Below are 13,959 nucleotides of genomic sequence, written 5' to 3'. Positions count from 1 at the left end.
AAGAACTGACCCAAAATTGGTTACTTTGAAATTTGAAATCATTTAGGCCCAAAACTTAATAATGAGAAAAACATGAAAGGATGAGAAGTTACTAAAAAATACCTTGAAAAAATGATATCAATCAATTTAATTATTTAAATGAGATGAGATGAGGACTCTCCAAAGCATGGGATCTGCTTCAGCTTGCATCAATGGTTCCAAGCTCAGCCGAGTAGATGATCAAATCCTGTTTAATCACAGACGCTAGTTATAGCGTGCAAGTAATGATGTTTTTATATATAAAATTTATGTAATATATTATATTAAGGATGCTTTAGATAAAAGTAGAAACATAGTTTTATGTCTGAATATGGATTTTAGAATACTAAACTACACCCTGTACTCGTAAGTTAAATAAACGGCTTTTCTTTCCATCTCTTAAACTAGAAAGACGGCGGATAAAGCAAAAGTTTATAAAAGAAATCCCACCCATTGCGTCTCAATATAAACAAGACAAGATCATACTTCACAAAACCTAGCACAGACCCGAAGGAAACAGGACACAAAAGTAATGTTATTTCCCCACGCCAAGCACAATCACTCTTAAAGTACCAACTCTTAGAAGCTGACATTCGCAACGGTAATGGGGAGTTTCGGGGACATTTTGGTAATCCCGTCAAAACTTCCTAACTAATCTTCAGAGGAAGTTACTGTTACACAAGTGACATAACCTAAACTCTCCCCTCCCCCCCCCCCCCCCCCCCAGTCTTTCAGGTAGAAGCGTTACTTATCCGCATTTCGGTCTCTGTTTCTTGCAAGGCAACTCTAATACACCCTTACCCTCCCTTTACTTGCACTCAAAATGCATCATCTCATTCCAGCACCAATTATAAAACATACTCAGTCCTTGGAGAACCAATTAGTACGTACAAGTCAAAGGACGATCAAAATAGAGGTTATGAAATTTTGAGAGAATCGTTGAAGCTTTCACTTATGGAGATTAAGGTAGAAGCTGACTCTAATCATGTTCATGAACAAAATCTTCCTCTCTTGCAAGATAAAGACCTTCCAGAAATTGAAAGGAAGACCCTGATACAAAGAGCCATTAGTCAGACATTCCAGAGCACAGCCCATCTGGCTAACCTCTTACCTACAGGAACAGTTCTTGCTTTCCAACTTCTGGCACCCATATTTTCAAACCAAGGTAACTGTGATCCAGTCAGCAGGTCAATGACTGCCGGACTTCTAGCCCTCTGTAGTTTGTCATGTTTTCTTATGAGTTTCACCGATAGTTTCAGAGACAAGAATGGAAACGTTTTCTATGGGTTTGCCTCAATTCGGGGCTTGTGGATCATTGATGGGTCAGCCACCATTTCACCAGAATTTGCTGCTAAATACAGAATGCGGTTTATCGATTTTGTGCATGCCTTCATGTCAATATTGGTATTTGCAGCTGTTGCACTATTTGATCAGAATGTGGTAAATTGTTTCTACCCATTGCCTTCACAAGAGGCTCAGGAAATCCTCACATCATTGCCAGTAGGGATTGGTGTTATTTGTAGCATGTTGTTCATTGTGTTTCCCACCCAGCGCAACGGAATTGGCTTTCCCCTTTCTGCCAAATAAGAATTCATCTCATAAGATTGCTAATTCCATCTGTACACTATCATTTTTTCTATTCTTTTTCTCTTAGCAAATGTCTTTTGGTGAACGTATTAAATCTGACAGTAAGGTCATTTATCTTTTAGCATGAAATTAGTACAAGAAATAAGATAAATGCAAGGTCAAAATATAACTGTAATAAGGGCATACTTCAGATAAAATAAAGTACTGAAATTATTCCTGCACCATATAGGACTTGTAATCATAATTACTGAACAGCACAACATATTTATAGGTGACATATGTCTCGTGGGAAATCCAATTACATCTTTGGGACTCTAGCGGGGGAAAGTGGAAGAAAAGGAAAAGGCATGAAATAGACTTCCACTCGCGATCATTTTTCTAGTCCAATTCAAAGCAAAAATATGAAATAAGATATTACAACTCACTCCTCAGATATTCACACCTGATGGTTGGCCCTCTCATATCTGAGTTCCAGCAGAATTAGACATATATAAGTCTTAAATGCAACTGCTGTTTGAGATCTACCATATAACATAGACTTGCTGATCAGACCATGAATCATTATATATGCGTCTGTGTGCGTGCGTGTGTGTGTAAAGAAAATTAAATAAAATTCAGCAACATTTCAAATGCAACAACAGGCTACTGGCCTTTTGTGATGGATCCATTATGCTTCAAGGAGCCCACAGAATATGTCATATGATAAAAATGAGGTTTTATTTTATAGAACACCATACCACATACCTGGGACTCATACATCTTGATTTTGGATGTCTACTTCAGCTTCAACACATTTGTTCATTAGCTGAAGCAATAACAATTCAGCAGCTTGTCGCATTTTGCGCCGATCCCATAATGCAGTCATCACTGCACTCCAAGTTCCCTCATCTGGAAGACATCCATCAAGCACCAGTTCATCAACAATACGAGCAGATTTATGTATGTCACCTTTCTTACAGAAACATGTTATGACAGAACTGTAAGTCAGGGAATCGACTGAGATGCTCCTATTCCGCATGCTTAGATACACCTGAAATGCTCGATTTGGATCTGTTTTACATAGACCTTGGACGACCGTATTATGAGTCCTAATGTGGAGGCTCCACGTTAGACGATTTGGTGTAATTCCCCCAAGAACCATTTCATCAAGGAAGTTTGCAGCCTCCTGATATTTGCCGATATCACAGAAACAACTAATGATCTTTCCATACAACCCAGCATCTGGTTTCAAGCCCTGAAGCTTCATTCTATCAAGAATCTCCACAGCTTCTTGGAGCTTCCCTTCTTTACAGAGACCATTCAATAGAGTACTATAAGTTACAATATTGGGTCTATGGCGTTTGCTAATCATCATCTGTAGTAGCTCCATGGCTTGTGAAGAACAGCCACCCTTGCACAGACCATCCATTAAAGAACTGTAGGTAAATACATTTGGCTCAACACCTTTGCTTCTCATCTCTTCAAACAATCTCATAGCTTCCTCCACACTTTTAGACTGGCACAAACCATTTATCAAAGATGTGTAAGTAACAACCGTTGGTGAACAAGCTTTTGTCTCCATCTCCTTGAATAACTCCTTTGCTTCATAAATCTTTCCCAATCTACACAACCCATTGATCAAAGTACCATAGGTATAGGAATCTGGAGTGCACCCACGGTTTGGCATCTCACGAAATATCTTAAAAGCAGCGTCCATCGTCCCACTGTTCTTACATAGAGCTTTGATCAAAACATTAAGGGAAGCAACACAAGGTTGAATACCAATTTCTCTCATATGCCTATAAAACCTAAACGCAAGCTTTAACTGATTCTCCTCAACGAGAATTGCAAGCACTGTAATGTAAGACTTGGGGGTAGGTTCACAGCCAAATTCCTTCATTTTATCAAAAACCCTCATGGCATCCAACGGTCTATGAACACGGCCGTAGCCTCTACAAATGGAGAGGAATATATCTTCTGTGATATCACATTTTTCCTTGTTCACTCTATCAAGGAGATCCTCGGCTGGCCTAAACTGGTTAGCAGATACTAATTTGGAGATCATGAGAGAAAACGTGGAGTTATCATGCCTAAAACCATTAGCATACTCGGCTGTCGCTGAGTCAAATATCACAAGGGCCTTGTTTACATCCTTTTCAGCTCGTATCAGCTGCAATACTTGGGCAGACGTGATCTTTGTGGACCATTTGAACATAGTCTTCACACCCATTACCGCAAACGAAGTTGAGAATCGATTAAAAGCAAAAACTTGATCCACAAAAATTAACAACCCCTCGTAAACTTCCTTTACGCATTCTATCGAACGACTAGTGTGCACCAAATTGGCAGAGGTTCTAGGGAGCGGAAAGCAATGTCAAAGTTTTTGGCTGCAACTTCTAGAAGCTACATCTAGAAGCGTTGATGCAGCAAATGTTGAAGGGACCGCCAAGGAAGAATGAAGAAGATGTTGCAGAAGTTGATCTTGACAAATGATGGTTGAAACGCCAAAATGGAAGAAAGAAAAATGTTGGAACACGGCTTTGAAGAAGCCACGAGAAGAATAAAGAAAATATTAAAATAATAGCCAATTTTGGCTATATAAAGAAAGCTCCCCATTTTTGGTTTTTTGCATCTAATCCTCGGTTTCTTTTCTTCATTCAGAGAGTATTTCTTTGGGGTGTATTTGAGGCTTAGGTGAGAGAAAATTATTTCTGAGAGTGTGGTTGTAATAATTTTTCACATAGTGAATATTTTTCTCTGGTTGTCTTTTTGACAACGGCCGTGGTTTTTCTCCGGATTTAGAGTTTTCCACGTAAATCTTGTGTTGTGTGATTGGTGTATTCTCCATTAAATTTTTCTGTTAATTTGTTGCTTGACAAATTACTTGGAGTGATCTTGGGAGGAAGCTCAATTTCCTAACAGTGGTATCAGAGCCATTGATTTAAGTTTTGGTGTCGGGGCACTGTTCACGTATACGGTACTGTTCACGTATACGGTACTGTTCACGTATACGGTACTATTCACGTGAAGCAGTGGGAGCCAATCCAAACAGTCTGTGGTGAAGAGTAAAAGCTTATCTGCAAAGCAAATATGTCAGGATTGAAATTTTCAAGTCCGGTGAAATTTGAAATAGAAAAATTCGATGGGAGAATTAACTTTGGCTTGTGGCAAGTTCAAGTCAAAGATGTGTTGATTCAATCTGGGTTACACAAGGCATTGAAGGGGAAGCCATCCCCTGCTTCCAGTAGTGGCTCTGGAAAAACTAGTATAAATGATGAAGATTGGGAAGAATTAGATGATAGAGCTGCAAGTGCCATACGACTGTGACTGTGTCTAGCAAAGAATGTTCTTGCAAATGTAGGAAAAATTCCTACAGCGAAAGAACTTTGGGAGAAGCTAGAAAAGTTGTATCAGACAAAGAGCATCTCAAATCGATTGTACCTGAAGGAGCGATTTCACACACTGCGAATGGCTGAAGGTACAAAAATTTCCGATCACCTCAGTGTTCTCAATGGTATTGTGTCAGAACTAGAAGCCATTGGAGTTAAAATTGAAGATGAGGACAAGACGCTTAGGTTACTATGGTCACTTCCAACTTCCTACAAATACTTGTTACCTACTTTGATGTACGGGAAGGAGACAGTAGATCTTGAAGAAGTTACTAGTATTTTACTCTCAGAAGAAAGGAGACTGGGTGGTGAAAGTACTAAAACTACAGATGTCTCGGCTTTGGCAGTTGTAGGGAATTGGCAGAAAGATAAATCTAAGAAGAAAGGAGTCTGCTGGGGGTGTGGACAATCGGGGCACTTAAAAAGAGATTGTCATAGTAGAAATGGAGCAGGATCGGCAAGTGGCTCTAGATCAGATACTGATAGTATTGCTAGTGGTAAGTTTCTCATCATCGTGGGAGACGATGATCCCTTGTAAAATGGATGATGATGACATCCTCATGGTATACTGCTAGTACCATGAAAGGGGATATGTTACTACTAGCGGGTCCACAAGATTTACACACAAGGCATGGTTGGCATTGATGCAGGGTGTGTGGTGGAATTTATGTCGATGGCTGACAAACTTCCAGGAAGACCAACATGGAAGTTGTACCATAAATTTCAGCAGGATATTTCGACATGTGCCGATGTAAAATTCTTAGAATTGGTAATTAATTCTAAGTGGTATACTCTTTTATGGTGGGGTATGATAATTCTCTATGGTGAGGAAAATAATAAACTTGGTGTGAAGATTGATTGGTTCTCAATCAAATCTCCAAGTGGAAGAATGTCAAAGTTTTTGGCTGCAACTTCTAGAAGCTACATCTAGAAGCGTTGATGCAGCAAATGTTGAAGGGACCGCCAAGGAAGAATGAAGAAGATGTTGCAGAAGTTGATCTTGACAAATGATGGTTGAAACGCCAAAATGGAAGAAAGAAAAATGTTGGAACACGGCTTTGAAGAAGCCACGAGAAGAATAAAGAAAATATTAAAATAATAGCCAATTTTGGCTATATAAAGAAAGCTCCCCATTTTTGGTTTTTTGCATCTAATCCTCGGTTTCTTTTCTTCATTCAGAGAGTATTTCTTTGGGGTGTATTTGGGGCTTAGGTGAGAGAAAATTATTTATGAGAGTGTGGTTGTAATAATTTTCCATATAGTGAATATTTTTCTCTGGTTGTCTTTTTGACAACGGCCGTGGTTTTTCTCCGGATTTGGAGTTTTCCACGTAAATCTTGTGTTGTGTGATTGGTGTATTCTCCATTAAATTTTTCTATTAATTTGTTGCTTGACAAATTGCTTGGAGTGATCTTGGGAGGAAGCTCAATTTCCTAACAAGTAAGGAGTAGCTCAACAAAATGGCAACAGCTGGGACAAGGAAAGGAATTACATCTATTCAATCTTTATGTTAGCCGCAGAAACTGATGCTAAGAAAGAGCCAAGTGAAGGAGAGTGTAGACTGTAGAATAATATAATAATAACGGATTTGAAACCCCGCGGCATCACATCAGTCTCTAAATACTGAGACTTACGATTCTCAGACTCTCACGCTTATAATAGCATGGGTTGAAATGAAATTGGGAAATAGGAACTATAATATAATAAGTTGTTTACTTGATTTATAAGAATAAGAATTGGGTTAGACTTTTATTGATGTGTTTATTTTTTTTTTTGAAATCGGAATCGGAATGGATTAGAGTGTAATAAATTATTAAAAAAAACTTAATGAATTATTGTCATAATTATTATTTTATATTTTAATTATAGTAATTATTTATTCAAAAATTATTATTATTAATTATTGTGAATAATATATTAATTATAAATTTTTTAATTAATGATAATGATATACTAATTAATTATATTAATTATTCTTATAAAAATATATTAATTATTGTGATTATTTATTAAAAAACTATAATTATTAATACATTATTGTTAATAATATATTAATTAATAGTAATAATTATATTAATAATTATTATAATAGTATATTAACTAATTAATAATAATAGTATATGAATTAATTAAAATAATTATATTAATAATTATTAAAATTATATATTAATTGATTAATTATAATTATCAATATATTATTGTTAATAATATACTAATATATTAATTAATAGTAATAATTATATTGATTAATTAATAATAATAATAAAAGTATATTAATTATTGTGATTATTTATTCAAAAACTATAATTATTAATAATATATTAATTAATTATAAATGATGACAATATTGACATTTTCAATTTTAGGAAGAGCAAAATAGTCATTCATGGGAATGTGAGACTTATTCCCACCTCCCATTGGGAATGAGTCTCCCATTCCTCATTCCTAAATTGTGGTGGGTCTCACGAATTCGATTTTGATTTCTGACTTTATTTTGCGAAGTAAACGCCGTCAATTATTTCGATTTCGGATTCCGATTCCCCAATTCGGGAAGTAAATGCATCATCAGTGGATTCAATACCAGTAGACTAGGGGTGGGCACGGGTCGGGTTGAATATCAACCCAACCCAACCCGCAAAACTGCTGGTTGGGTTAATTGGATTGGACTTTTAAAAAAATTTATTTTTATAGTTTAATTAAATAGTGAACAAAAATAAATAAATAAATTAAAAAAATTAAAAAATGTAAATGTTAAAATCTTTAGAACAAATCCAACATTTTAAAATTTTTATATTTATATTTTTTAATTTTTATATGAAATATCAAAATTTATATAATAATTTTTACACACATATGGGTTGACCGGTTGAGTTAGGTTGATTGGATTGGGTTTTTGAAAAAAAATCTATTGTTATAGTCTAATTAATTAGTTCAAAAATAAATAAATAAATTAGATAAACTAAAAAAATACAAATATTAAAATCCTTAGAACAAATCCAACATTTCAAAGTTTTCATATTTATATTTTTTAATTTTTATATAAAATATCAAAATTTATATATGAATATACAGGTTGACGGGTTGGATTGGGTTAAAAATTTTTAACCCAACCCAACCCGTAAATAATGCGGATTGAGAATTTAACAACCCAACTCAACCTGTAAAAAATTACACGGATTGGGTCGGGTTCACGGGTTGATGCCCACCCCTACAGTAGACCACGACCATTTAACCCAATTAAAACCAACCTTATTTGGGCCCAAGTGTAGGTCCAGTTGTATGCCCGTATCTACAAATAATGTCACAACACGATCAAATCCTCCATAATGGATTAGGAAACTGTTTTTGATCCTATGCTCGATGTAATTTTCTTTTTTCCCCTTTGATACTTAGATGCAAATATGTTTATCTATTGGCTCAAGATGATATTTTTCCTTAATTCCCCCAGGAAAACTACAAAAGAAAGAAAGATAATGGGAACCATAACTTTGTTTTATTGTTATTATTTAAATAAAAAGCCATAAATTTGATTAATATGAGAGTTGTCGTTATCATTCCTTACATGTGTTTACTCTCCTACCTCAATTCGAAGGAAAGATACATCCAACAACTTGTCATGATATTCATTTTCCAAACCCCTTGGGACCAAAAGGTGATTAGCTCACGGAGGGCAAGGCACTCGGTTTTTTTTTTTTTTAATAAATTAATTAACTATTTGCTGAATAAGGTTCTTGTAGATTTGTAAGGAAACAGTAGACGATATAATTATGAAAAAGTAATACGTTAACACAATTAACAAAATATAAATATATATAACCCCAATGAATTATTATTTAAATTTCATGATTAATGTCGGAAAACCTAGGGGGCAAGGGTTTGAGAATGGACTATAGTATTGAGAATATATATAATTCTAATATTCGTAATTACAGTTGCAACTTGCAACACTGATGTGCGTTTGATATTAAAGTTGGATAATTATAATTTAAAAGTTACAATATTAAAATATTTAGTAAACATTAGTTACTAAAACTTAGAAGTTTAGTTAATTTGATAAACCATTTTATGATAAAAATTTATACTAGTTTTATCAAAAATTATATTTATTACACACTATTAATTTTTATTTTATAATTATAATTTTTTTAACAACAACTGCATCTTAAAAATTATAATAAATCAATATTAAACAATACCTTAATAACTCACCTCAACACGTCAATAACAAAGCATATATAACTCACCATTCGTTTCCATCCCCTTCTCGGGTTAGCTTAGCTCTCATCTCACGGCAAAAATGATAAGGATTTGGAAAACAGGGCCAGACACCTCGATTGGACAAGACAAGCCTCCCCTCTTCGGCCTTTCATCGAGGATAAGATGGCCCCACGTATCCTCTTCTTTCAATAATTCACCACCAGTTGATATCACCTTACAAAAATACACCCCGTTTCATCTGCACCTCAATCTACTATATCATCCTCACCTCAACTACCCCACACCGTTCATCGTCCTTTGAGTGAGTCATCAACATTTGATAAAGAAATCAGGTAAGTCGATGCAGTTTAATAGTGTTGTAACCGAACTAGGAATCATGAATAGTCAACGAAGACAAAAAATGAAATCTACCGCTAAAAATAACTGTTCACGTGCTCTACCCCGCGCAAGATATCTTTCTCGGAGCACATTTATTTCCTTCTCTCGTGTTAAGAGCTCACACAGGCTACGAAAACCACATTTGTTTCTCTCTCAAAAGTAGCCACAGCGGTGACACGATGGAGTCGCGAGTGCTGTCACGCGCCACCACCGCCACCACCATTTCAAGCCTCCGAAGTTCGCCGGGTGAGAACCACCAAAACGTCAGCTTCGTCTCGTTGAAGCCGATTGGAGCCGTTGGTGAAGGCGGGAATGTCATTTGGGGAAGACAGCTACGTCCTGCTCTGCTCCTCGAGAGCTCCAGTGCTCCGGCTGGTCTTTTCTCCGGAAAGAAGGAGATTCTCCGTCCAATCCTCGCCACCGCTTCTTCTCCTGCCGAAGGAAGCGATTCCACCGGGTGAGGTCCGTCTCCTCCGTTCTGACTTGGTCAACTAGTGTTTGCTAACTCAGTACTAATTCGTTTTTTTTTTCTCTCTGACTCGGTGGTGATTGCAGAGAAGCCGCTCCGGTCGGATTCTTTGACAGGTATCCGGCCCTCGTGACCGGGTTCTTCTTCTTCATGTGGTAAGTCACGTGACCTCTTTAACCTTTCTAACTGTCAAATCGTCTGCAAGTCAGAAAGTTCTGTAAACTTGCAGCGGGAGATGACGGAACTGTCCTTTTTGCAGGTACTTTCTGAACGTGATATTCAACATTCTTAACAAGAGGATTTACAATTACTTCCCATATCCTTAGTGAGTTCGCTTCGTTGGGTTCACACTTCCCATTTCGTTTTGTTTGACGATGTGAATTTTATCAAAAATCCTTTTCCGTTTTACGTACGAAAGTTTGTTTCTGTGCAGTTTTGTGTCCGTTATTCATTTGTTGGTTGGGGTGGTTTACTGTTTGGTGAGCTGGGCTGTGGGCCTTCCCAAGCGAGCTGTAAGTGGACCTATTTCAGCCCACTAATTTGTGCTAATTGATCACTAGTATTTCATTGAGACCGATTTCTTTGATTTTGGTATAGACTTTCCATTTACCACTTGCCATATTCACAGTGTTTGACGTTGCATGAACTGCTGCTGGTTCGATTCATATGAATGAATTTTAAATATTTGCTTAGCCACGTGGTGCTTGTGTATTTCTTCTTCCATTACCAAGGTCACTGAAAATGATTTTGATTTGGGAGTTTTATTGATTACATATCACATTCATGACTAAAAAAATTAATAAAAATGTACATATTTAAACATGTCTTGATCACACATTACAGTAGCTGTCCATCAGCCCATGTGTAGCATGGTTTCTGGAAGCTTAAGAGGAATTTAGATACTTTTGAATGCCAAGCTTGGAAAACAATTGCAGGTAGAAACTGATTAATCATGTCAGACGTATGTTTGATTTATAAGACTGATATTATTATTATGTTGAGTCATAAATTAATAATCTTTATTGCAGTGTTGAGTTATCAATTGTTTCAATGTGATTTTCTCCCAGACATGTGTACTCATAATATCACGTAACTGTATTTTTTGTGTAGCCTATTGATTCAAAATTCCTGAAGCTGTTAATCCCTGTTGCTGTGTGTCATGCATTGGGCCATGTTACCAGCAACGTGTCTTTTGCAGCAGTTGCTGTCTCCTTTACTCATACCATCAAAGGTGAAATTTGGCATTATGCGGATCAAGGGGAAAATCATTTTATACTATCTATGTCTCTTCTTCTATACACTTCACAACTGAATCTGTTTTTTATATATTGGTTTTATTTCTTTTCAGCTCTTGAGCCCTTCTTCAACGCTGGTGCTTCACAATTCATTCTAGGCCAACAGTTACCTCTGACTCTGTGGCTGTCTCTTGCTCCTGTGGTTATTGGTAGGCTCTCTATCTCTTGCCAGTACGGTGGCCTTTTTCTTTTTCATTAAATTCAATAGGAAGCTCGGATTTTATGCATAATGTGACTGTGTCTGATTACTGATCGTTGCAGGAGTGTCAATGGCATCATTGACTGAGCTGTCGTTCAATTGGACGGGCTTCATTAGTGCTATGATTTCCAACATATCGTTTACTTACAGGAGTATCTACTCCAAGAAAGCCATGGTGATTTTTTATGAAACTCTTTGTTGTTCTTCATGCAAAGCTGCTGCTAATGGACTTTAAAAATAATCTCCTTTTCACAAATCACAATTGCTCATTCTTATGCAGACTGATATGGACAGTACTAATATTTATGCCTATATTTCCATCATTGCGCTCTTTGTCTGTATTCCACCAGCCATCATTGTGAGTAAAAGGAAACTTTCAGACCATTCATGATTCCTGCCCTAAATTTATTCTTTATCATTATCTGTTTTGTTTTTGTTCATCATTATCTCCATTGATTTTGATTTTTTAGGTTGAGGGACCTCAACTGATTAAGCATGGCTTAAGTGATGCAATTTCCAAAGTGGGCATGGTCAAGTTCATTTCAGATCTTTTTTGGGTGGGGATGTTTTACCACCTCTACAATCAGGTATGCATCTTGTTGACTTGCTGCAATGTGTGATTTGTATAAATTAAGTTAGTTCCTTGTTCAATCTATGAATCATTTTGTTTAGTGTTTTTTCCAGCATTTAGTTTAATATTATTCAATTAGTCTTTTTCTACTTGTCCCTACTGCTATGACTGTTTAGTAAAAAATATATCATAATTTGGTGTTTGTGATGAAAATAATAATTAAATAAATAAATAAACAAATAAGATTTCCCTTTGGAATTTCAGTTGGCTACGAACACCTTGGAGAGGGTTGCACCTCTTACTCATGCAGTTGGCAATGTGCTGAAACGTGTGTTTGTGATTGGGTTCTCAATCCTGGCCTTTGGTAAGTCTATGACTTCAAATTGATTTCATCATTTCTTTTCTTTATCACATAAGTATTTCGTATTTAATTCTTAGTACTAGTACTCATTTGAGATGTAATATTTAAACAATTTGTTCATTGCAGGCAACAAGATCTCAACCCAAACTGGTATTGGAACAGTCATTGCAATTGCTGGAGTGGCAGCCTACTCTTACATCAAGGCCCAAATGGAAGAAGAGAAACGAGTGAGTATCATTCTATTCTATAACCACCGCACTGACACACACACACACATATAGCCACTAGAATTCACATGGAGTTGAGCCCCAAAATATCTGAATCTATGCCCATTTTCTGAAAATTCCGCCAATCTGATAAAGTGATATCAGCTTTAGCTCTCTAATTCCTATGTGTACAAATTATAAATGTGGGTGACTAGAAACTAAGATAAAAGCAGTCCGTTTTCTTTATTTTCTTTCAACAACGAGAGCGAGGGGAGCTGAAGTTGATCAGCAAATTGCTGTGCTCTATTTCATTGTCTTCCCAAAATACACTCAAAGAGTATTATCTTTATAATTATTATTTGTTAGTGTTATAAATCTTAAATGCCAATTTACTTACAAGTCATATTTTCCAAAACACACTCAAGACACCTTATATATATATATATATATGTATATATTATTTTATTTGAAAGGAGGAAATATTTTCTGAAGTTTTTTGTACACTTCAAGCGTTTGTTGGGACTTCAGCTAGAGATTTTAGCATTAATGCGAAGTTCTTTTCTTCCTTTCTTTTGGCAGCAAATGAAAGCAGCATGAGAAGAAAAGAAGCATGTGAATGAGGAAAGGTCCCGATGTAAAGTCGGGCTACTTTTTCCCCCAAAGATCAAAATGACAAATTGAGTGTATTTCTTTGGCTGTGAGGTTATTTTTTGATCATAAATTTTCTTTAATTCAGAGTACAAACAATTTGCTAATTTGCAATCAGCTCATGTTGACTGATAATAATGTATCACTTGCTTCGTCTCTCAAAACAAGCTTATATATAATTCAATTAGCAGCTCTGAAGAGTTTTACAGAAAGTGAGAATTAATGAAATATGTGAATATTAAAATTTCATCAGCTGTTAATTATTTACTATTAATCACCAAAGGTTGCATTTTTTAATGAAAATAATATGATTATGAGGACGGATTTTATTGTTTGGTCGCGCTCTAACCGAACGACGGATCAGAACAAATGCTGATATCATCCTAAACTTGCTTATGAATAAAGTTTCTTTTGCAGGCATCCTGTGTATCAACTGTCAATTTGGGTAGCGAAATTTTAATGAGACCTATAATACCATTTAGTGAACTGTGAATCAGAATGCATAACGAGTAATCTTTTGTGTACAAAAAGTTATTTCTGCACATGATTTGTAACACCAAGTTTGTCGATGATGCTTTGATGATTTATCGTCCATGCCTTGTGCTAGTGGTTGACTCGTTCTTATCACCGCGGACGATGTT

At 36.1% G+C, this 13,959-nt stretch overlaps 3 protein-coding genes across 3 annotated transcripts; 2 read left to right on the top strand and 1 right to left on the bottom strand.

Moving 5' to 3' along the window:
* The first annotated feature begins 747 nt into the window (after positions 1 to 747).
* Positions 748 to 2,339, top strand: LOC18051617 (protein DMP4). The gene has a single exon (XM_006449349.2). It carries the CDS (start codon positions 973 to 975, stop codon positions 1,603 to 1,605), a length of 633 nt encoding a protein of 210 aa, XP_006449412.1. The 5' UTR covers positions 748 to 972; the 3' UTR covers positions 1,606 to 2,339.
* Positions 1,514 to 4,160, bottom strand: LOC18051615 (pentatricopeptide repeat-containing protein At5g46100). Its single transcript, XM_006449350.2, has 2 exons — positions 2,350 to 4,160; positions 1,514 to 1,594 (listed from the first exon to the last, which is right to left on the bottom strand). The coding sequence occupies exon 1, from the start codon at positions 3,812 to 3,814 to the stop codon at positions 2,357 to 2,359; it is 1,458 nt and encodes a 485-aa protein (XP_006449413.1). The 5' UTR covers positions 3,815 to 4,160; the 3' UTR covers positions 1,514 to 1,594; positions 2,350 to 2,356.
* Positions 4,161 to 9,631: 5,471 nt separating this feature from the next.
* LOC18051614 (triose phosphate/phosphate translocator, chloroplastic) lies at positions 9,632 to 13,530 on the top strand. Its single transcript, XM_006449348.2, has 12 exons — positions 9,632 to 10,026; positions 10,125 to 10,193; positions 10,298 to 10,363; positions 10,472 to 10,550; positions 11,149 to 11,269; positions 11,387 to 11,482; positions 11,595 to 11,707; positions 11,813 to 11,890; positions 12,003 to 12,119; positions 12,368 to 12,467; positions 12,591 to 12,691; positions 13,250 to 13,530. Exons 1-12 carry the CDS (start codon positions 9,749 to 9,751, stop codon positions 13,265 to 13,267), a joined length of 1,236 nt encoding a protein of 411 aa, XP_006449411.1. The 5' UTR covers positions 9,632 to 9,748; the 3' UTR covers positions 13,268 to 13,530.
* The last annotated feature ends 429 nt before the right edge of the window (positions 13,531 to 13,959 follow it).

Source organism: Citrus clementina, unplaced genomic scaffold (assembly GCF_000493195.1).
Source record: "Citrus clementina cultivar Clemenules unplaced genomic scaffold, Citrus_clementina_v1.0 scaffold_2, whole genome shotgun sequence".
NCBI classification, from domain to species: domain Eukaryota; kingdom Viridiplantae; phylum Streptophyta; class Magnoliopsida; order Sapindales; family Rutaceae; genus Citrus; species Citrus x clementina.
Note: the sequence above shows the minus strand (reverse complement) of the source record. Positions and strands in the feature narration are given on the sequence as shown.